Below are 23,406 nucleotides of genomic sequence, written 5' to 3'. Positions count from 1 at the left end.
GTGCTTTATCTTTTACTTCTATTTTTTTGCAACCTCCTCTTTCTGGTCGAAAATTCTATTCTGCTATAAGGCATTTTATTTTTACTTTAAAATGTTTAGTCGTTAAATCTTAATTATTATATATTTATCAATCTTTACTCAAAAAGATAAAGTTTTTGGTTATGCAATTGGTGGGCTCAAGGAAAAGCCCTCGTAGTGCTTCTGTGGAACTTTTCTGATATTAAATCTTCTGCACCAAAAAAAGATGTGGCGTCTCTGTAGTTCTAATCATTATTTGACACGTATTAAATTTATCACAACAAAATTAAGAAAATATAAGTTAAAAAAAAAGGATTTCTTAGAGCAACCTCCTAGGTTCCAAACTCAGGAGTCAACTTTCACGTATATGCATTCGATACACGTATCAGCTCTGGAAGAGGGAAAGGGTCACCACTATTGAGGATCTCCCTCCCTAATCTTAGATAGGTTGTATGACGGTTTTCCATGATTCATTGATGTGCTTACACAATGGGATGACAATTTCTCATTCAGAATCTGTAAAAACAAAATTTTGATCAAATCACACATCACAATATACTAGGCCTTCTAATTCTTTAAGAGTTTTATCTAAAAATTCACGATATAACTAGGAAGACGTTTCAAATACCACACATGGGTTAAACATTCGAGATTATGCAGGATTATACACAAAGGACCATTTTTGGCTCTCTTTTTTGCCCTATGTCTCCTATCCTTACAAGGTCTTCCTCCACAAGCAAGTTTTTTTGGAAAACTTCATTTATTCTAGTGTGGATGGCAGGAATTATTCAGTCACATAGTTTGGACTCCTAGAATATGGCGACCTTGAGGCTTTCTATTTGATTGTATCAAAAGGCCCAACGAATTGGGATTTTCTATTGGGTCAAGTCATTTCGGGACAAGCGGATCCCAAACACGTGTCATTCAATGATTGGGATCACAAAGATGTCACACTCATGTTGAGTGCAGAAGATTTGATACACCAAAACCTTTTTTTTTTCTACAGGGTAGCACTCTCCCATCATATATCCTCTTGCCTTAATAGTAGTGAAGGTCAAGATTTGATCTTTAGTCCGTTATTCTAAAAGGTCTTTTGGTGTCTAAGATGGGAATAAATTGGATAACTAGTTCAATTGGATCTTGAATGGAAGAGTGATGTCGACTTTCAAACTTTGTCACAGTTGAAGGTATAAGAGAGATTTTGACCCCGAAACAAAAAGATGAAATTGGGAGTAGTTATGATGAAAACTTCTCTATTCTTATCCTACCATTTTTGTCGAGTTTGAAGGGAGAAGTTTTCTTCAAGTTCTTCTACCTTTTTAAGATGCATCAAACTACACAGTTATCCCCATTCAAAACCTAGACACCAAATGACCTATAAGAATATTAGCTCGTCTAAAAGTTGTTGTGTATGAAGTAATTATGTTCATAAACACTTGAAATGCACGAAAACAAAGTAAAAAAAAAAAGGAAATATTAAAAGTGCTTTTATAATTCAAAAATATTGTGATTGAATTCGGTTAGGAGATATGATTAAATCGCATTGAGTTACATTGGATTAGAGAGGATAACATTAATTCAATGTTTTATTTGGTGCAACACAATGGAGTCTAGGGCGTTTGATTGTCAACAGGCAAATTTAGTCATTTCAAAAGCAGTTCTAGACAAACTAATCAATTCTAAGATTAACAAAAGTTAATGGCCTCTGACCAGAAGTTAAACCAAAATTACAAATTGCAAGCAGGAAGCCCATGGTCAAGTGGCCCTCCATAAAGAAAGCACTTTGTCATACAACTATGTAATATGAAACTTGGGAGTAGTTATCTATGAAATGAAACTGGCCTTCAAATGAGCTCGCTTCCTTTAGTTGGGCCGTAAGGTTGTATGTCTTTATGTCGATTGATGAACAAATATACATGGGTTTTCTTTTAAGAGGTAAGGTCCAAAAGCACACAAGTAATGCTTTTCTGTAGTGCCCCAATTGGCAAGTGAGAAATATTAGATTGTGCATTCGACATAGGCATCATTTTTCGAGAGCTTATACAACCAACGTGAGACTTATATCTCAGATTAAGAGCATCTATTTATGTATTTGAGATACTTTATATTCATTTCAAAGGCATTCTTAGACATGCCATAACATATGTAATCTAAATTTTATTAGAGTCAAAGCAACTAACTCTAGCATTCCCCGTCTAATAGTTAATGTTGAAATCAAATTCGCACACCGCTGTGAAGGGTAAAGATGCATAAATTTGTTTATCTGCAAAATAGTAAACAACCATAAGTAACCAAAAATCGGGGGTTTGTGCAAAGGCACTTTGATAGTCAAGTTAGTAAGCAATATTATGAGATTCAAGCAGTAAGCAAGAGAATAAGTATGTGATAATTGCGTTACCAGAGATGAACTTTAGAAGATGTATTTATACCAGTCGAGGTGAAGACCTTTTAGGATAGGAAATCCATATTAAACCGAGAGTATCCCAAAGGATATCTAGAAAAGTAGATATTGATCATTTTGGAAGTGTGATTACTTACGATGTAAGCCAATCCTTAGATTGTAAGGACTCCAAGAATATAAGAAACATGCTTATTGTTTACTGGATTAGGTTTCTGTATCTTGCAAAATAAGTATGGTCAATCTCAGCGAAGTCGTCGGACTTCACCCATTGCTCCGGAAGAGGATGATGGTGGCATTAGTCCGTTTATTTAGCTCCATGTAAAGCTATTGAGTTCATGATCGAACTTCTAAGATATTTGTATTCTGACCCGCCTTACTCCAACCTTAAAAAATTATGATCCCGTAACTAATATTATAAGTGTTTCTTTTCTTTCTAATTTTAAAGGGGAATAAAATTTGGGAATCTATCTATCCTTCCTCCCATCACCCAAATTATTCCAAGGTCACCTCAAATCAATGCCCGGTAGAGCAGGCAATCTTTATGCATGCACACGATTGCCCAATAAATGACTTTGTAGGGATAATGATGCCAAAAATAAAGAATGACCCAAAGTCTCTCCAAGTAGTGAGAGAGAGATAGAGAGAGAGTATCAACACTTAATTTGCATACATTATTGGGGCATTGCATTGCGGTGCGTTGCGTTGGTACACACCACCATAAATTCGACTCCATTTATTTTCTCCAACCAGAAAGGGGAAGAAGGTTCCCTTGCCGACACTGCCTTAGATTTTATTTTATTTTATTATAATGATTTATTTATTTTTCTGAGTAAATCTTATCGCACGTACCCATTTATTACATCTTGTTGAAGGGCTCAACTTGTCAACCAAATTGAGGACACCTCCCTAAAATCTGCTCTACTGCAGGCTCAAATTCCATATTAAATCAAGGGTTGTGATATCCACACACCTCATTTTACTTTTCGCACACCTTTTTAATTTACGGCCGTCAGATCGGATGAATTGAAGAAGATCAACGGACAAAAATTATCAAGGGTGTGTAAGAAGTAAAATGGAATGTGTGGATAGCACACCCCTTAAAACAATGTCATTCAGAGTGTGAGAGACCCGAGCAAATATGTCAAGATTTTTTTATTTTTTTATTTTGTTTATAAAATGTTTCTCTTGCAGACAGTGGTGAAGCCAAGAATAGTCGGGAGGAGGAGCGGAATTTAAAACCGTAAAAGGTCCCAAAAAAATTGTAGACAATCAAATCCTTTTAGATAGTAGGCAATATTAATGTCTTTCATAATTAAGGTTAAAGGTTCTAAAAGACGCTAGGTTTAGGCCGGCGACGAACTGAAGCCTAATGCCTAGACAGATTTGAGTAAATTTATTTATATATCATCTAACGCCTAGGCGGGAACCTAGACATATTTGAGTAAATTTATTATGTATATATCATATACATAAGTGTCTTACACCTTAAAAAATTATACTTGTATTGAATTAAGGTTGTTATTTAACATATAACATTCAAAATTATCAAAATTTTTATTTTAATAATTTAGTGAATATGATAGTATGAGAAAAGTACACTTCTTACAGTGAGTTACTATTTTTTATAAAACTCTAAACTCTAGATTAATAAAATTAATGCTCTGAAATCTTTTGTTAATATAAAAAATAATTATAAAAAAATAAGAAAACAATTAGAAGTGGCTTGCAGCTGTATTTTCATTGGTAGCCACAACAAAAATGAAACTGTGCGTTTCAACTTAAATAGCTGGCCCCCTTCTTCTTCCTCGCGAATCATTTGAACCGCCACTTCTGCAATGCAGCTCCGGCTCGCACCAGAAATGCCCTTATTTCGTCTTATTTCTTCGCTATAGGCAAATAGTACTTGGGATTTAAAAATAAAAATGAAGGCCTACGCACAACGGATGATGTACAGCAGCAGAGGAACCAGCGGGTGTTTGCAGGTTTTCCGACTAATTAGAGGGGCGGCTACCCGCTTCTGGGCTTCTTTTCCGACGAAAGGAGGGGCCCCTCCTTGCTCCTCTGTAGCTTCGCCCATGCTTACAGACGCTGTGGTTAGAAGATGAGATTACGAGACAGAAGCTTAGGCCAAAGCGATAGGAGAAGACCTAGGAAGACTTGAAAATAGACTCTAATTAAAGACTTGGACTACTTGGATTACTATTCATATAGCTGACCCTACTTAGTAGGATAAGGCTCTGTTGTTATTGTTGTTCATCAAAGTTCCTGTTTTAACCTTTTTTTTTGCCCTTATATTTTGCTAAATTGGCACTTGTGAATTTGGTAGTTGTACACTTGAGCGTCCAAGATTAGCTGATGATATATACCAAAACTTCGGGAATTATAGATAGTCTACGTGACAGTAGTTTCATATTTTAAGTTATTGAGAAATGATCAAGGTGCATGTCTTTTTTAGCTTCCCTATAGCATTTTATTCCTCTTTCAAGTATGGAAATATTTCACAATGCGATACTATGCTTCACTCTAATTCACAGTAAAAAAGATTTGAACTAGGAGTGCAAAAAGACAGGTACAATTTTTTTTTTTACCAACTAGTGTATCTCAAATATTCAAATATGGATGTAAAGTGCTCTATTCGATAAATTATGAGCCACATTTGCCTACAAGTCAATTCTCGTTATCTCTAAGATTTATTTGGTAGATGGCTTCTCCTAATGTATTGAGGAACTCACGAAATTCTCACTCTTTTGACAGGTTGAGGATCTTGAAAACCCTTATATTGGAGGTCGAAGTTTATGTCATATTTTATGCACGTCTCAAGTAATCAGATCAAAGAATTTAATTATTATGTTTTAAATAAGTGGTAGATTTTTTTTTGGTAATGACCACGAATTGTCCCCACACCCAAAGGATGAGACTAATTTTCGCTCGAGGTTTGGCTTGCCTTTGGCCACAAAGTGCCCTCAGCTGGTTTCAAACTCTTGCTAGAAAGGCACTAGGGAATCTGCCAACTGAAGGTGGCAATTTGCCAATCACACCACACCTTGTTGTTTAAATAAGTGGTAGATTGTCTCAATGAATTGGACATTCATTTTCAATGCATTACATCTAAAATTCAAACCCCCTTTCTTCCTTAATTTAGATCGTTTATAATAAAAACAAAGTTTATGACCGGTGCTATCATCTTAAAAGTCCGAAATTAATAAACCCTAACTCCATAAGGAGATAATCCAAGTGGCTTGGAAGTCAAATTTGCCTGTTTTACGCACTAATTTCATTGCTTGTTTTACAGCCTTTCTCAGCACGTGGTTGTTGGAACGGGAATCGAAATTCCATTTCCTTGATATAATATTCAGTGTTGAATGTGCTTTCTTGAGAATGGTAGTTTAGCAAATTGGAGTTTGAAAATCCCATTTTTCAAGTCAAATTTAGTAATTAAACAGTATTAGTGACATCCTAGGAAAGGAGAAGGAAACATATAAGCTTGTATTAAAAAATGATTAGGCATATAACACTTAGCGGAAAACAATCATACTTATACATTCCGATGCAGGTTTGATTGTCACCGATTTTCTTTCCTCTTAACTAAGGCCATATCCAATGATGGAGAGCTAAATGTAGCCTTGGATATGTTTCAGCCCGTTAAAAAAATTAATATTTTAAAATTTTATTAAAGTTAAAATTTTCATCTCCAACCATGCAGAGCTATATTTTATTCCCTCTCATGTTTTATTATTTTTTTTAGCCAAACATAGTCCATACTGGAGCTATACGTTGCTTGCCTTGGTACCAAGCTTAAGTTGATTCTTTTAGCCCGATTTCTTTTAGCGCTTTGGTTGAAGACTAATTTTGTCAATTTTATGACTAAATTTAGCCTATAACTCTTGGTTGGAGATGATCTAACAATTTAACCCATTAACACATTTGTTTTTTTTTTTTTTTAAATTGATTAGATTCCGTTCCCTATTATAAAAATATTTGGAGACAAATATTTAATTCTAAGGAACAAAGTTATATAATCCTAAGTTTTACCAAACTCAGTAGAACCCTACTTCCCAGTCCCCAGACAGCTTAGACCAGCCATAAAATGTTTTGACTCACAAACTAGTGGATCTCCCCCTTGTGAATTAATTTAAGGGAGTTTTAATGAAACAGTTCCGGTACTGTTCATTTTAACGAAAAATAACATTTTTACTTTAAAAAGTCACTCCTGATACTATTCACTTACAACAACTTTTTGTCATTTTGTTTAAAACTCAAAGTTTTCAAGTTATTTTCATTAATTTTCGTTTAATTTAACACCACCCTCAATATAATAAGCATTAAACCCTAAGCTTGAACAATGAACCAGATGGTGTGAGTTCGTGGTGTTGAAGAATATTTTATGTAAGAAAATACTACACTTCTTATAGGGTATGATTCATTTTTACAAATAAATTAAAGTTTGATATGTACAATTTTTTTTGTTTTGAAATTTTAGTGAGTCATTTTTGCGTATGTATTGGATTATGATTTGCATGAGTCAAGAAGACTCTCCTGTTATATATCCTCGTTTACCTCTTGAAGTCTTAGACTGATGTAGGCCGAAAGATTGAGTTATTTTAAGAGACGTTTAATCAAGAAAAATAATTAGATAATTGGCATTTCACGAATTAAAAGTTATTAGTTATTGTTAGTATCCCCAAAGTTTCTGTTTTGAACTTTTTAAAATTGTTTGAGTTAATGTACTTTTGATTTGGCGTGTCAGTTTTAGATACTATGACATTACCTAAGAGTATGAAAATAACACTTAGAAATTTACATACAACGAAAATACCTCGGAATTTGGTTGAGAGACGTGGAAACTTTGCACACGGGTTTTAGAGGTTTTAGGAAGTTTTGATATTTGTTTTAAGCCAATTTATACAATTGTATTCATCATCTTTGTTCATATTATCAATCAAAGTTTAAAGATTTTCTTTACAATTTTTGTGGATTCTGGATACTCTTGAATTTTCGACTTATCTATCGTAAATTTCGTTACATCATAGACCTTCGTGGATTCGAACCCAAAAAGAAATATGTATATAAATAAGGGGAAAACATTGAATTTGATGAAAAACCATAACATCTCTGGTTTGTTGGTATCTTAATTTGGATAACCATAGAGCCACAACTAACTTAGTCGGATGGTCCCAATCAATTAGTTAATTAAGCACATAGCTTAATTGTGACCCATAAATAATAGAGCAAGTTTTTCAAAGTAAATCTGCATTTCAAACATAAGAGAAGGAAAGGGACAATTAATAGGATGGCTAAATGTTTGGTGCCAGCTACCTATTGGAGATTATTGATGGTACTGCTACAATTATCCCTTAAATTATAGTAACTCAATTAGAAATTAATTCAAATGCAAGAAAGTATACGTCACACAAAATATTGGTAGAATTTGTATTGCTATTAGCTTCCTAATAAACAGTTTCAATTGATCAATATACAAAGCTTCAAAAGAATTCCTGGTTTACACCAAATGTAAACAAATAAATAAAAATCAAGAATATTATTTGGTACTAAACGCGGTCGCAATTGTTGTAGCGTCCTTCTTGCTTGTATCCCCTTACACTGGTTGTTGTTGTTTAGACGTTTTGCTAGTTGTTTGCCTCTTAGTGGGCTCTCGTTGTAATTTTGGTTTTTGTCTTGGTAATAGAATTCCAGTTCTCCCAAAAAAAAAAAAAAAAAACTAGGGTAGAATTGGAATGCACCAATATTTTTTGGTAAGTAAATTTGGATATGAGTCCAAATTGGGATGATGACCAAATAGATGAGATGAATCATAAGCTGCTAAAATAGAGGGAATTCCAATTGCCAAAAAGGAGTGAACTCAAGGCTCAAGGTACTTGTCCCATATGTTGGTTTTATTTTGTGGTTTGTAATACACACCTCTAGTTAAAAAAGCTATTACAAAACCACACGTGTCCTTGTGATTCAAATATGTTGTGAGTTGCCACTTAGTATTACAGTTTATTGATATTTTTCTTTAATTGTAATTAAGAGGTCTTAGGTTCGATTCTCGCTAAAAACGAATTTTAACCATATTATTGCTAACCAATTGTGAGGCTAAGTCCACCCCCTCCCCTCTTAGTGTAAATACTATCATTTGTTCAAAAAAAAAAATGTTGTGAGTTTTACGTTTGGGATTAGTCCAGGTGGTGAGAGTGAATGAGAAAATAAGTCAAGATTCGATTAGTCAGATTTTTTATTCATTCAATTATAACAAAAGAAAATATTCAGGTTTTTCAACTACGCATACAAAGAAACACACTTTTATAGGGTGCATGAAATACATGTATAATTTCAATGAAACGTTTTAGGGTTACCTACATTTTACACTTTTTAAGTTTTGAACGATTTTCAAAATGAGTCACGAGCTTTTAATTTTCTCATATTGCACTATAAAGTTTTGAAAATTTTTATGACGTCTACCAGTTTTACTATTTAATCATTCATTAAATTGATAACCTGACGTTATTAGTCTTTAACCTGTCATATCTTTCTCCACCTCTCTACTAACTCAATCATATGAATAAGTGCAACACTCAAAAGTTGCTACTTGTTCTAGACATAGAACAAAGGTAAAAACCAACCGGGTAAATAGGCATATTGACGTTGATGCATGTCATATGTATTTTTATAATGTGTGGAGCCTATCCTATAAAAGGCTACTCCTCCTCCGCTATGCCAACGAACCAAACATAACAAAACAAAAACAAAAAGACTCATTTCTCTCGTCTCATCAATTGCCACACTTTGACCATTAAGAAACATCATGATGCGGTGGATCCTTCAACCTCAAGTGGGGCAACTTTGCTATCAAGCAAGCAATTGAAGGAAGTGATCACACCCATTTTTTTTGGAACTAGATTCTTTCCTGCACTCAGGATGGAGATCCTCATGAGCAGCCCATCCTGACCGTTCAAACTTGATCCAATGACTGCAATTATTATAACTTTTAGAAGGGCCCCTGTTTGGAGCCGTTGGATCAAATTTCAACGGTCCGGATGAGTTGTTCAGGAGAGGATCCAATTCCCATTTTTTTCATGCATATTTCTCAGTTCTAAGTACTACGGTCTAGTGATTTTTTTCTTCACTTATAAGTGAAAATGTCTTAGGTTCGGTTTTCACCAAATGCGAATTTGAATCACATTATTGCTAGGCCATTGTGAGGCTTAACCCACTTCCTTACTGTAGATAATATCGTTTATTAAAAATAAAAAAAAAGTTGCAAAATCCATTAAATTTTTATTGCAAAATCTTAATTGTTGATTTTTTTGAATCACTCAATAATACGTATCATAGAAGAAAAATAAATATTTTTGGCCTTTCAATCAAATGAAAATCCAGAAACAAAATTACTTTGAAAGAGAAAAAGGGGCGAAAATCATTTTCCAAAATTAAACCAGAAAGACAATCTCTTTAAACCAAAAAAAAAAAAAAGAAAAAAAGACAGTGCCTGCAAAGGGAAAATTAATACAGAAAGGGAAAGTGAGGAGGTTATCACATGGGGGGGGGTTAAGGACTTTGCTTCACCCCAGTGAGAGTGCCTTGCTGTAATCACATTCTAGCAAGCATTGCAGCAAACGATGCAAACCCAACTGCCTTCCTAACTCTCAGTCTCAGTGTTTGTTTAATTTGGTGGGCTTGGATCAGACCGACGGTCAATGCATGGTTTAAAAACTCATATTCCCCATTAAAGTTGCAGAGACCCCCACACCAGTTGGAGCCTTGTTCAATCTTCATCACTTGGGGGCAGGGCCGCAGGGGGAAGAACCCCCAACAAAAACCCTAGATGCTGTCAAGCACCATTGAAATCAATAGATGAAGCCATCCATGGAGATAATATCGCATCATCATCATCGTCGATTATATACATTTATGTGTCTGTCTGTTTCATGTAATAAGAAAATCGAAAAAATCTCGTTCTGTGCATGCGTGTGTTTATCTCCTCGTACCCATTAGTATTTTTGCCAAATGACCTCGCTGCTACAGAGAATACCAAAAAGAAGTTGGAAGGAATATAGCCATAAAACAACAAATTCCAAAGCTTTTAAATTGCAGAATTTATGTAGAAACTGGAGAAAGAAAAGGAAGGATGGTGATTCCTATATATTCATGAACATTAAATACTTGATGGGCACTGACAAAGTGCCAGAAAATACAACTAGAGACCCATATCTTGGTTACACCAGTTAATGATAAAGAAATGAAAATTCAATTCATACCCCCTGAAAAACATCTGTTTTCCTTTTACCTTAGGAACAACTTCTGCATCCATCACACAACCACAAAGATCAACACACCCAAAAACAGTAAACACTATCGAACTAACGGGATTAAGCTTCGAACTCCATGCCAGAAACGGGCAATCTCCTTATATCGCCGCTCCTGGATTTGACGAAAGATAATTAGTGGAATTATCCCAGGTTAATGGTTCTGCTGTACCCAAGCTTCGCCACCCTCCCTCATGCACCGAAGGTAAACTAAAACTTAACCTCCTTTTTGCTCTATCCCCACCCGGAAAAATCGAGCTCCAACACCTTTGTTGGATTCTGCACTGAGAGTATAAAGATTCATTCAGGCCCAAGTGAACCCTCTGAATAATTATGCTCTATTTACAGATTAAGAGGCATTAAACCAAGGTCCAAAAACGTGAAGCAACTCCTACTTTGTAAACTTCTAAGGTGTTAGCTGATTTAAACTCGCTACCAGTATAAACAATTGCCCTAATTAACTGCACCCCCTTCTTATTAGACTTCCATCTTCCAGGTCAGGCTATCAACATTTGCATTATGCTCTTTCTCCAGCGCAGCAACTTTGGCCCGATGTGCTGCTACTGCAATCCCACCACCCCTTCCCCTTTCATCATGAGGAAGCTCGCACGCTTCACTGATTGTCCCCGATCTCAAGTCAGCTGGGGGGATGAAGCAATCCATTGACAAGCCTGGAACATTAAATGCAACCTCCTCGATGGTCCAAGCTTCTTCCATCTTTGTTTTGGTATGGCTCATTGCCATTTCACCGAACCTGAAAAGGGTTACCACGGAACGCCCTGAATGTGCAATCATGATTCCTTCAACAGGCCTGTAATCATCCAGGAATGAATTGATTGTGGTTTCCCAGTAAACGGCATCACCACCATTGGATTGGATGCGAGTCAGATGCGAATCCTCTATATGAACAAGAAGCCCTGTTTTCTGGCTGAAGTAACCAAACAACACATGCCTTATGATCTCTGCAGGGCCTTCACTCCTGGCCTTCAGAGTCTGAGGATCAGCACAAAGCTTGAGGATGAAGCAATCCTCACCATTGATCCTCCTCTCTCCTATACATCTTGCATTGGTAAACATACTAGCCGTAGATCTTGGATCTAGACCCTGAAAAATAAAAAAAAAGAATCCAAAAACAATTATGAGCAACCTGGATGACTAATTTTATGGACAACAGAAAGAAGCACCAATAAGCACACAAAACTTCACCTGAAGTGCCCGACGCAAGGGTCTCACAGGTCCCTTCGCAGTATGAGCACCAAGCCACGGCGTGTGCCTCCAGACAAGCTTCCCATTACAGCCAGCATGAACCTTGCTTCCCCCCACCGCAAGCTCCACGTACCACATGTCCGGATTCATCTGCCAGAGAACAAACCCACCCGACTCGGCACATCTAGAAGCATTTCTGGTCTTCATCACCTTAGTAGCCGTTTCAAACTCAGAAGCTACCATCCTAACCTTTCCCATCGCATAAGCATTTTTGATCGAGTTCTGCAGTTTCTGTCCACCAGAAGCCGCTGTGTACTGCTGCAGTATATACTGGGCAGAGGAAGTTTCCTGCAAAGATATCACACATAAAAACCAACCCAACATCTACAATCTCAAATCAAATTTAGCGTAATTTTTCGCAAACAAATCTGAATCTGAAGTGCAATCTAAAGAAAAATCTTCTACAATAAAATTACTAGCTGCCATGATCTGTTGAGGATAGTGAGAAAATGTCAAAACAAAGGTACGATTCAAAACACAAATTTTGTCAGTATCTGGAAAATGAGAAAATACTTCAACCAGACAGTTCATCCCATCGGACTGCCGAGCTCAAACTTTCAGCAACATGTAACGGCTGCTTAAAATTCCTTTGGCTCGGATTTTCTCACTTAACTTTCTCGCTTGCCAAACAGCAAGGGACCGAGATTGAAGAAAGTAACTAAAAAAACAATCACCAACGTCTACATCACAGTTGAGAATTTGGAGAAAACCCAATTTTAAAAAAAGATTAAACAAATAAGGGCTCTGGATGCAAATCGTAACCATCCAATCATGTTCTTCAAATATACGCAAAACATGGAGAAATAAAATAATCAGTGGAAATCTATACCGTAAGAAGCAAATCATACCCATTGCAAAGAACGAACCAAATAATTTTTTTTGGGAGAAAAAGGCAAAAGGAATCCAACCATTTTTGTAAAGTAAATCCAAAACCCAAAACCCAACTCTTATAATCTTTGTCGCAGGCGAAATTTATCAAAATTCAAAACACCACCACCGCAGTCCGCAGCAAAATCAAAATGCATGAAATCAATTTTATTTCGTAAAATCAAATGCAACCCCAAACTTTTTTTGTTGTCATTTTGCAGTTGCCATCTCAGAAGAAACAAAGTTCAGAAAAAAATGGCCCAAAGCTAGAGAGAGAGAGACTGACGATGGGAGTGTCCTTGATGCTGAGATGGGGGAAAGGGTCGGAGGTGCTGACGTGGAGGGGAGCGAGAGGAGCGCCCATGACTCCAAGCAGCAGCCTCAGATCAGACCTCTTGTTGTTGTTATGCGCGACGGAGCTAACGGAGGGAGTCCGCGAAAGTTGCCCTCGCATCCACTGGCCCAAACCCGACCCGACCCGCTTCGAATCCCCAAGTTCCCCACCGTCCGGATCCGGACCCTCCATCACCGGCCTCAGACTCCCGGATCTCCCAATCAACGCGTCCGGCTGGGCCACCAGCTGGCCGCCGTGCCCATTTCCGTGATGGTTCTGCTTCTTCCTCCGGAGCAGACCAGTCATGGGCGACCCGGACCGGGCCGGGCTGCTGGCCCGTGACCGCGACGGGCTGAGACCCCGAACCACCTCGTCCTTGAGAGCAGAGAAGAAGCCTTGTTTCTTCTCCATTTTTGGGTTTCTGAAAGTCGTGATTCCTCCTGCCCCGGTTTTTCCTCGACACGAGAAAGTCGAGCGGCGGGTGGGTTTTTGTGGAATCAGAGGAAATGGGTTGGGAGGAGTGAGCAGAGAGAACGAAGAGGGCTAGAGAGAGTGGAGAGAGTGGAGAGTGCTGGGGGTTGTTGAAGAAGGAGAAGAGTGAGAGTAGTAGCGAGAGGGAGACTGGTTCTTCATTTCATTTCATAGAGAGAGAGAGAGGAGAGAAGGAAAAGTGGGCAATTGAAGCTTTCGCGAGCAAAACGTTTTCAGGAGTGTGACATTTGGTGGGACTGTGGGAAGGACCCACAGTGATTTTATTATGTTTTCTTAATTTTTAATTAGGGGAAAAAGAGTTCCTTTTCTACCTATATTAATTGTGACATTTTCTCAATTTGTAAACTACCGGATTGGCCCCCCTCAACTGATAAAAGGGCAACAATAAATTTTCTTTTCTTATCTTGCAAATTTGTAAATGTAAAATTATGTGATGGATGCCGCCATTTGTGAAATACGTATTATTATTATAAATATTTTGTTAGACTGCTAATATATGAGAAGTTTTATTTGAACTTGTATATAGTTCTCTTTTTAAATTAATGTTGAACTTTAAATGTGAACTATTTTTTTATTCAGTTGCATAATTACTATCAAGTACAATATGAAATTAACAGTAAAATTAAAATTTGTCAATAAATCTACACTCCATAATTAAATCCTATTATCATGCAATGTTTATGTTCATTTCGGATAAAACTCTAAGAGCTCTCGTAGAGAAAAACAAACTTTTAGGATGTCTAATCTTATGACGATATGAAAGGGGTTTCCTAGCAGATGGGAACATAGCGAGGGTGCTTATAAGTATTAAGCTTATTTATACTATACACAAGATTAAGAGATACAAAAAATGCAGATGATATTCAAGGCCATTCTTCTATACTAATCAAGCCTGAGGGCCTTGTCTGCAGATCGCTTCCTGGTGCAGCATCTGAGGTAGTTTTACACTGCCACCAACTTAACAGAGACCCTTTACGACACTCCGGTGGTAAATCTTGGGCAACATCACACGGTAAATTGTAAGCCTTTCAACAACCTTTGTACAAAATAACAAATGTACAGAATAACAATGCAAAAAGAAATTAAATTTTCATAAATTTCATCATAAATGTGAAATACTTTTACAAATAAAATACAAATCAAAATGTGGGAGAATTCCATCTCTTTAGAGCAAGTCCACCGGAGCCAACATTGCCCAGCACCCAGGCCAAATATCAAGCTAAGGGTCAGTCCATTTACTCCAGCCTACAAGGTTGCTTGGCACCTAGCCCATTTTTGACAGACCCAAGAGCCGGCCTATTTGGCTGGCGCATGCATGGCACTCATGCGTGGCCGCGAGTAGGGGACAAGGGGGTAGGCGCTGTCAGCCCACTTGTGCTTCAGATGCAGTCAGCAACATGGCATGCTCAGAGTCGTTGGATTTCCAACAGCTAGTTTTTCTAGACCGTTGGATTTCCAAATGTAAATTTTTTTTTTACTTTTAAATTGGACCGTCCGATCACAGATCAACGGTTCACGTTCCCCCCCCCCCCCCCAAAAAAAAGAAAGGGCCCAATGGTCAGATTTATGACCGTTGGCCATGTGGCAGATCTTTGGCTCTTGGATTTGAATATTTTTTAAATCTAACAGTCCAGATTAATTAACTACATTAAAATTAATTAAAAATTATAAAAAAATACAGTAAAATTTTAAAAAAGTTATTTTTTTTCTATAAATACCTAATCCTCATCTTCTACCTTACACCACATTTCAATATTTTCTACATTTTCTATACTATCTACATTTCAATATTTTCTACACGGGTAATGAGATGGATAAGCGAGAAATGTGGAGTAAAATTACGAAAACGTATTGCGATGTACATGGAAAAGACGCCAGAACTAGTCAAGGTCTTCAAGGTCGTTGGAAAAAACTCAACGCATCCTTTACTTGTTGGAAAAACGCTATCTCTCATGCTTTCGGTAACCTGCGTAGTGGGACAAGTTTAGCGGATCATGTGACAATATTTTTATTTATTTAATTTTGTATGTAATTTTTATGTTATTTCTTATGTAATGTTTATATGCATTCCACCCGCATCAAAATTTTAATTTATTTAATTTCTTATGTAATTTTTATTTAATTTCTTATGTCATTTTTATGTAATTTATATGCATTCCACCTGCATCAATATTTTAATTTATTTATTTGTGTTACACCCGCATTTTTTAACACTATCTTATCCCACATTTTTATAGACACTACAAGCTCAAGCATTCTACAATTCAAAGAACCAGAGCAAATCATTCAACAAATGGGAATGTTGGAAAATTGTCAAAGATTGCCCTAAATACAAAATTGTGGCAACCGATTCAGAAGTTGTCATGCACGGCATGAGTCTACATAGTTCGCCAGAATCAAACACGGCCGAACAAGAAGCCGACACATTTCAAGACACGGAAAGGACGCATGAACAAGTGCCTGAGACCCAACCGACTCATCAGTCCCTCAGGCCACAAGGTAAAAAGGCATCAAAGAAAAAAGGTAGTTGTTCCAAAAATGACTACACTAAATATATGGAGGAACTTGCTCGCCAAGGTGAACTGACCATAGCACGGGAAAAGGCTAGAGATGAGGAAAAAACTGCTACAATGGGAGCACTAATAGTAGCTACCGAGGCTCGTGATGTGGCGGTTGAGAGACAAAGATAAATAGTTAATCGAGAGAACGAGTTGGTTAGACAAGCACTTCATCGAGAAAATGAAATGCTTAGAGAAGAAAGGATGACTCAAGCAGATCGTGACACTATGAGTAAGTCTCTAGTAGGACTATCTCCGAATTCAAAATATTTTTGGACATCGGCAAAAAGAGATGTCGTGCAAAGGAGGCGTGCAAGAGATGCGGAAACAAGTCAAGGGGGTTCTAGTAACACAAATCATAGCAACTAAGATCCTAGCACCCCATATCCTAGCTCCAAGAGACTTTGTATAATTTTTATGTAATTTCTTATTTTTTTTAGAATTTTATTTAATTTCTTATGTTTTTTCTATGTTTTTTCTTTTTTTTTCTTTTGAACTTTATTTAATTTCTTATGTTATTTCTTATTTATTTTTATTTAATTTATTATGTCACAGCCCGTCCCGAGAAACATTTATCGTTAATGTGAAAAGACTAGTTTACCCTTGGATGTTAAAATGTGTGGTGTGTGATTTATTTTGAATTGGATTAATTAAGTTTTTCCTAAGTTTTTGGAACCGCTTAGGAACTAAGAAACTTTGGTTGTGATTGGTTTGTTGGCTAGTTTTGGACCACACATCACTCCTCCATCCTCTCTCTTCCTCCCCATGCTCTCTCTCTCACACACACACACTCTCTCTCTCTCTTTGAACTCGTACGGACTCACACAATCAAACCCAAAACAACATGGATCGAAGGTTCTAAGGTCTCCAGTGTGTTTCTAGGATCCTTACGAGTCGAGTGGTACCCATCTTCAGCAAGGAAACCTTCGAGAAACCTTAGTTTGAAAGGGAACCGTGGGTGTAGAGTACACCAAACTAGTTCGTGGAGGTTTCAAGCTGTTCTAAGGTTCAAAAGGTAATCTCCTAGTCCTCTCAATTGTTTTGGCATAAATTGGAACGATTTTGGACGTCAGAAACCCCCGAAAAATGGACTTTTGACTTGGGTACTATTCATCAACTTTTAAACCCTTGAGTTTTTGTGAATTTTAGGACCACAGTGAGCTTAAGGAGGTACTCATGATGCTCGGAGTGCATCGTTGGTAGGATTTGAGTCACGGGAAGCTTGAAAATGGAGTTTTGCAGAGGTCGCCAGAGTTCGAGAACTTCTCCGACGTGATTTCACGTGACTTGAGGCGTGAAAGAGGTATAACACGATTCTCTACCTCATAAACTTCATTTTGGTGGAAATTGCATGAAAAATAGTGAAGAAATGAGCGAGATTAAATAGTTTGAAAAATTGCCCAGTTTTCGGCGCCAGCGATGGTTGCCGGAGCTGGAGGTAGGAGATGAAGGAATATTCCGTCAAGTATGATTGAATATTCTCACGCCGTTAGTTAGATTTAACTGTAACAATTAGAAGTTAATGGAATATTCCTGATGGCGTTAACTGACGCTGTCAGTGTGCCTGGCACATGGCCACGCGGAGGGGGGCGCGTCTGGCCGTGCCATTGTCGGCGCGTGAGGCTTCCAAAATTTTTTCTAAAAATATGGGGATGATCCTGAGGTTGTGTAGGTCATTGTGGTATATTCATATACCCATTTTGAGCTTTGTATGAGAAGTTATTAGCTAGTTTTGCCTATGTGCTTTAAAATAACGTTTTTATAGTTAATTCACATATAGGTGAGACTTATCCTGAGGACGAGCGTATCCACGGGCGACTCGGGGGTTACGACCCGTCAACATACCAGTGAGTGGGCTTTTGTTTTCAGTATATATTTATATACTTGATATATTTCCCAAAAATGCATTTTTTAAAGGAAAGTATGCTTTAAAATAATATGCCAAATGCTTTTATATTCTGAATACGCATTTCATGGTTGCATATATATATATATATATATGTGTGTGTGTGTGTGTGTGGTGCTGTGGAGGCACATGTAAGTTTAGGTAAGTTATGTTTGGTTATGTGAATCATCGATGATGTGATATGTGATTGAATGATGTTGAGCTCATAAAACTGCACCTAAGGTGATTGTGATTTAGCCAGAGATATGAAGTACATGCCTATTTATTTATGTCACCTCCCGCACTATATGCTCATATTGGATCCAACTTAAGTGCACAGTCTTGTTGTACATACCTTAATTATGGTTCCGACTCGTTGGTGACTAGCGATTTATCGCCCGGCTATTATGAGAGAGTAAAATTGACCATAACTATATTACACCCAATCTTGTCGTACATAACTTTTTAGTGGTTCCGACTTATGTGCAGTATATTGCCGTATAGGTCATTGTAGTGACTTCGGCTAGATTGACATTAGAGCTATGAATTCAGCCGTACATACTACCACAGGGGTTCCGGCTAACATATCATATTTTTTATGAATTTATTCTTACCTGAATTGCTTACTCTGTTATATATTGGCATGGCATATATTTGAATATGATTATGTGAAGCATGAATCGAATTGATATGATTTCATATATATATATATATAAATTATGTATATGCTTATATTCTGATTCTGGGAAAAATTATACATGTTTTACAGCGAGGGGTTAGATATGTTGATAAAGAAAATGATTTTGTAAAACATTTGTTTTTGCTCACTCACGTTTTCTGTTTTGCGCCCCACCAGGTTTTAAGTAAGCTTGCTGTTGGTGGCTTGAGGACGTTGGCGGTTCTGACCTATCTAAATAATAGTAGGACATTCCTGGTACTGTATAATTAATACTTGTCATACTGGACTGCACCTAGACTTGATATGCTCTGCTTAGGAGTGTTTACTGTTGTAACTAACTCCTATCACTTCCTGTTTAGTAGTGCACTCTAGTAATTCGGTTTTTAATTATTCGTATAATTCTTATCTTTATTGCTTCCGCACTGTGCACATGGCTACGTCACTCCCACGTGACGACCAACATGCCTTGATCTCGGTCAGGGTGTGTCATATTATGCAATTTAATGTAATTATTTATTTATTTTTGTACTTTATTTAAACACATGAAATAAGATTACATAAACTCACCAAATAAACTTAAAAACAAAACACACTACATTGAATTACATAAACTTAAAGAAAAATACACTTTATTCTTCAACCACAAGCCTCATTTTAATTATCTTGACCTTCTTGCAATCCCCACTGGTGCTCAATCAAGTCATTCTGGTGGGTTACGTGCCAGTATTGCTCTTGCAAGTTTGTGTACCGTTGAACGATCAATTCATTGTAACGTCCATCCCATTCTAACGGGTCGTGTCGTACGGGGTCTTCGATATTGTCATGAGCACAGTAGATATGTGTGCGTGAGTTGTTGATCGGATTCGGCTCGTATTCGTTGACGACATCATAATCATATTCATCTTCAACAATCGAAGAGCCTCAACATCAAACATTCTAGCTGCAGCCCTGACAATCGCCCAACGAGCTTGTAGGATACCAAAACAATGCTCGACATCCTTCCTACACCCTTCTTGACATTTTGTGAAGTGTTTTTCCTTTTCAGTCTATGGATGTGGCACTGTTTTGACAAACGTTGACCACCTTGGGTAAATGCCATCTGCAAGGTAGTATGATCCCTTGTATTGGGTACCATTAACCCAATATGTGCATCTCGGTGATTTTCCTTGCAGCAGTTCGTCGAACATTGGGGATTGGGCAAGGACATTTAGGTCATTCTGAGCTCCTGGAACACCTAAAAAAGCCTGCCAAATCCATGTATCAAATGAAGCCACCGCTTCCAAAATGATGTTTTTGGCTCATTTTCTGTCGTCATAAGCTCTTTGCCACGCACTTGGACAGTTTTTCCAAGTCCAGTACATGCAGTCGATGCTTCCAATCATGCCAGGGAAGCCTCACATCTCACCCTTCCTCAAAAGCCTTCGCATGTCCCTTGGTGCGGGTGCCCGGAGGTACTAATTGATGTAGAGGGCTTCAATTGCAGAGCAAAACTGCATCAGGGACTATAGAACAGTTGTTCTTCCCCTCTTCGCGATCTCATCCACTTTATCTGCAGATGCTTCATATGCAAGCATTCGCAAGGCAGCCGTAAATTTTTGCTCGGGAAGAAGACCTAGAACATGAAAAGCATCATCTTTTTGCACAAAGTATGGATCATGGTTGCAAAAAGCACTCATGATTTTGTCGAACAAACTTCGTTGCATTCTAAAACGACGTCTAAAAACATGATCAGGGAATATGTTGTTGGGAATAAAATAATCTTCCAAGAGATCTTTACCTCGTCTTTCCCTTTTTCTATCGAGGTTTGTAGCACGTCAGGGTTAATCTATCTGACCCACGGCTTGCATGACACAGCGGGAATGTGAGGCCCTCTGCCTTATATGGTGATCATCCTCATCCTCCTCTATGAAGAAAGCCTTATCTCCACCTCCACCTTCCTCGAGATTGGCCAATTCTTCCTGTTGTGCCAACAACCTTTTTTGTTGCTCCTACAACTGTTTATACACTCTCCTTGAAGAAGACATTGTAATAAGAACTCAAGATTTGAAAACGATGAACAAGGATTCTGAGCTAAAAGAAAGGATTGAGCTTGGTGTGAGGATAGATGTAGGGATGTAGGGTTTATATGGACAAAAAAAGAAAGGATGAGGTTCTGGACAATGCCATATAGCACTACGTGATTGGTTGAAAATCTTATCAAAATCTTGGCTAAATTATTGTAAACTGTAAGTGACACGTGGTGCGTCGGGATTGGTCAAAAATCTTATTGGAAATCTATCCACAAAATAGTATGTTCGAATAATGACACATGGCATGACGTGATTGGTTAAAAATCTTATTGAAATCTTGGATAATTTTTGTAAAACGGAAGTGACACATGGCATGTCGGGATTGGTTGAAAATCTTAGTGGAAATCTATTCACAAAATAGTACGTTTGGATAATGACATGTGGCATGACGAGATTGGTTAAAAATCCTATCCGAAATTAAAACTATTTTTTTTATTCTTTTAGAAATAATTTTAAAATATTTTAAATGGGCTGGGTGCCAGCGCATTTTGTAGGGGTGGAGATCGTTTGTTCCAACGCATTTTTTCACTAGGTGCCATCACATTTTTTAGGGGTTGAGATGCTTTAGCCTATTACTGTTCATTGGAGTCTATTACTGTTCACTGGAGTAGATAAATGGGCTGGGTGCTGACACAAAGTCCTTAGGGGTGGACTTGCTCTTATTGGACTGTGTCTCGAATCCTCAGAATCGATGTCTTGTGGTCTTCATCTCTGCTGAAATCTTAACTTGACGTTTCCCCTTCGATCGATCCGTCTTGCAAGTGCAAGGTGACCCTGGGCCGGATCTACTTCATCGACTGTACTCGCTGCCCAATCCTTCCCAACTATGATAGTTCGTCAAGTTCAAGTTGTACAATCTAAAGGGGAAACTAAAAAAGAAAAGTTATTAGTATTTTATTTTGTGTTTCAAGTATAGGTATATGAAAGCAGGCACTTTATGCATATGCAAATAAAACCGTGGGGACATGGATATGAAGAAAACAAGAGATTGAGTTGCTAGGTATATGGAAGATTCATAAACAAGTAGAAACTTCACCCACTTATTCAACTTTCCCCATAAGTTGAACTCCAGAAAAGCTTTCATTCCCATAAACAAGTAGAAACTTCACCGAAATATTCAATTTGGAATTTTATTTTCTAAATGAGTGTAAAGATAAATTTACATTTTTAAATTGGGTTTGTGTGGGTTGTTTAGGTAGAAAATTTAGGTTTAAAGATGTATTAATTCTTTAAGTTAAATAATAGGGGTGTAGAGAATAAATTGAGTAGAAAGTGGTTGTATGGGTTCAACTAATTTTTTCTTGATATATTCATTTACTTGTCTTATTTTTCAACACATAGTATATCAATTTGTGATTTATAACTTTTTTTTATAGTTGAGTGAGTGTATCTTCAATGGGAGTGGAGATGCAAAATGTCTCATAATGAATGGGCATTTTACATTTCTCTTATTCGAGTAGAACTCATATTTACTTCTCTAAACAATATAAAATGATACGTAAATATGATTTTTACATCTAAAATTTGCATCTCTATAGGGAAGACGGTGGAGATTTATATATATGACATGCTTGTGAAAAGCAAAAGGAGAACCATGACGTAGCAGAATGGACCAAGATGTTTGACATCCTCAATGCATACAGAATGAAGATGAACCCCACTAAATGTGCCTTTGCAATCGGTTCAGGTAAATTCTTAGGGTTTATGGTGCGTTAAAGAGGGATAGAGGCCAACCTAAAGAAGATACAAGGCAAGCATTTTAATGGCACCATCACAAACCAAGAAGAAAATCCAGTCTCACCAGCTGCGTGATTGCTGAACCGTTTCGTGTCAAGATAATGATTATGATAATTCTTTTCCTATTTTTAATAGGTCTCTTTCCTATCTATTTCATAATTAGGTCTTTATAAATACTCCTATGTAACTAATAGATTTTTTTAATAAATTCAATATTATCTATAATAAAGTCGACTAAATTTCATAATGGGTAAGACATAATATTTTGGTTTGAATTCGCCTTGGAAGAGAATCAAACATAATACATATCATTTACAAGTGAAGATAAATAACATAAAACTAAGTTTGACAAAGTTATAATTTTTTCGTACTACGTAACCGTTTTCTATATTTTTATTATATAAAATAAGAGAAAGATTTTTCAATTCGTTTCACTTCTTTTTTCCTTCTTTCAAACAATTCATAATTGCGATTTCGTTTGAATCATCTCAACAATTTAAAAATATTAACCTTAAGCAAATAAGCAAATTAACAAGATAGATTTTTCACGAGCTTTAGAATTAGGAATTAACTTGGCTGCTGAACAATTCAGTAGTCACTCCTGCTTATACCCAATGCTTACTCTGGATTAGAAATATGTAGGAGTGGCTGCTGAATTGTTTAGCGGCCAAGTCTTGTTCTTAGAATTATATCTAGATAAGCTTGGTCAGCTTGGAAATTGCCATCACTAGAGGCCAAGAATTCAACTTTCTTTTTCTAACAAACCTTTCACTTTTCTTCTATTTTTGAATTTA

General features: G+C 37.1%; 1 protein-coding gene across 1 annotated transcript; it reads right to left on the bottom strand.

Annotated features, from left to right (window-relative positions):
- Positions 1–10,532: 10,532 nt before the first annotated feature.
- On the bottom strand, positions 10,533–13,883 carry LOC126623926 (uncharacterized). Its single transcript, XM_050292902.1, has 3 exons — positions 13,145–13,883; positions 11,932–12,279; positions 10,533–11,829 (listed from the first exon to the last, which is right to left on the bottom strand). The coding sequence occupies exons 1-3, from the start codon at positions 13,601–13,603 to the stop codon at positions 11,203–11,205; spliced, it is 1,434 nt and encodes a 477-aa protein (XP_050148859.1). The 5' UTR covers positions 13,604–13,883; the 3' UTR covers positions 10,533–11,202.
- Between the last annotated feature and the right edge of the window lie 9,523 nt (positions 13,884–23,406).

The sequence above is a fragment of the Malus sylvestris genome, chromosome 5, assembly GCF_916048215.2.
Source record: "Malus sylvestris chromosome 5, drMalSylv7.2, whole genome shotgun sequence".
In the NCBI taxonomy this organism is placed as follows: domain Eukaryota; kingdom Viridiplantae; phylum Streptophyta; class Magnoliopsida; order Rosales; family Rosaceae; genus Malus; species Malus sylvestris.
This window is presented reverse-complemented; position numbering and strand designations above follow the sequence as displayed.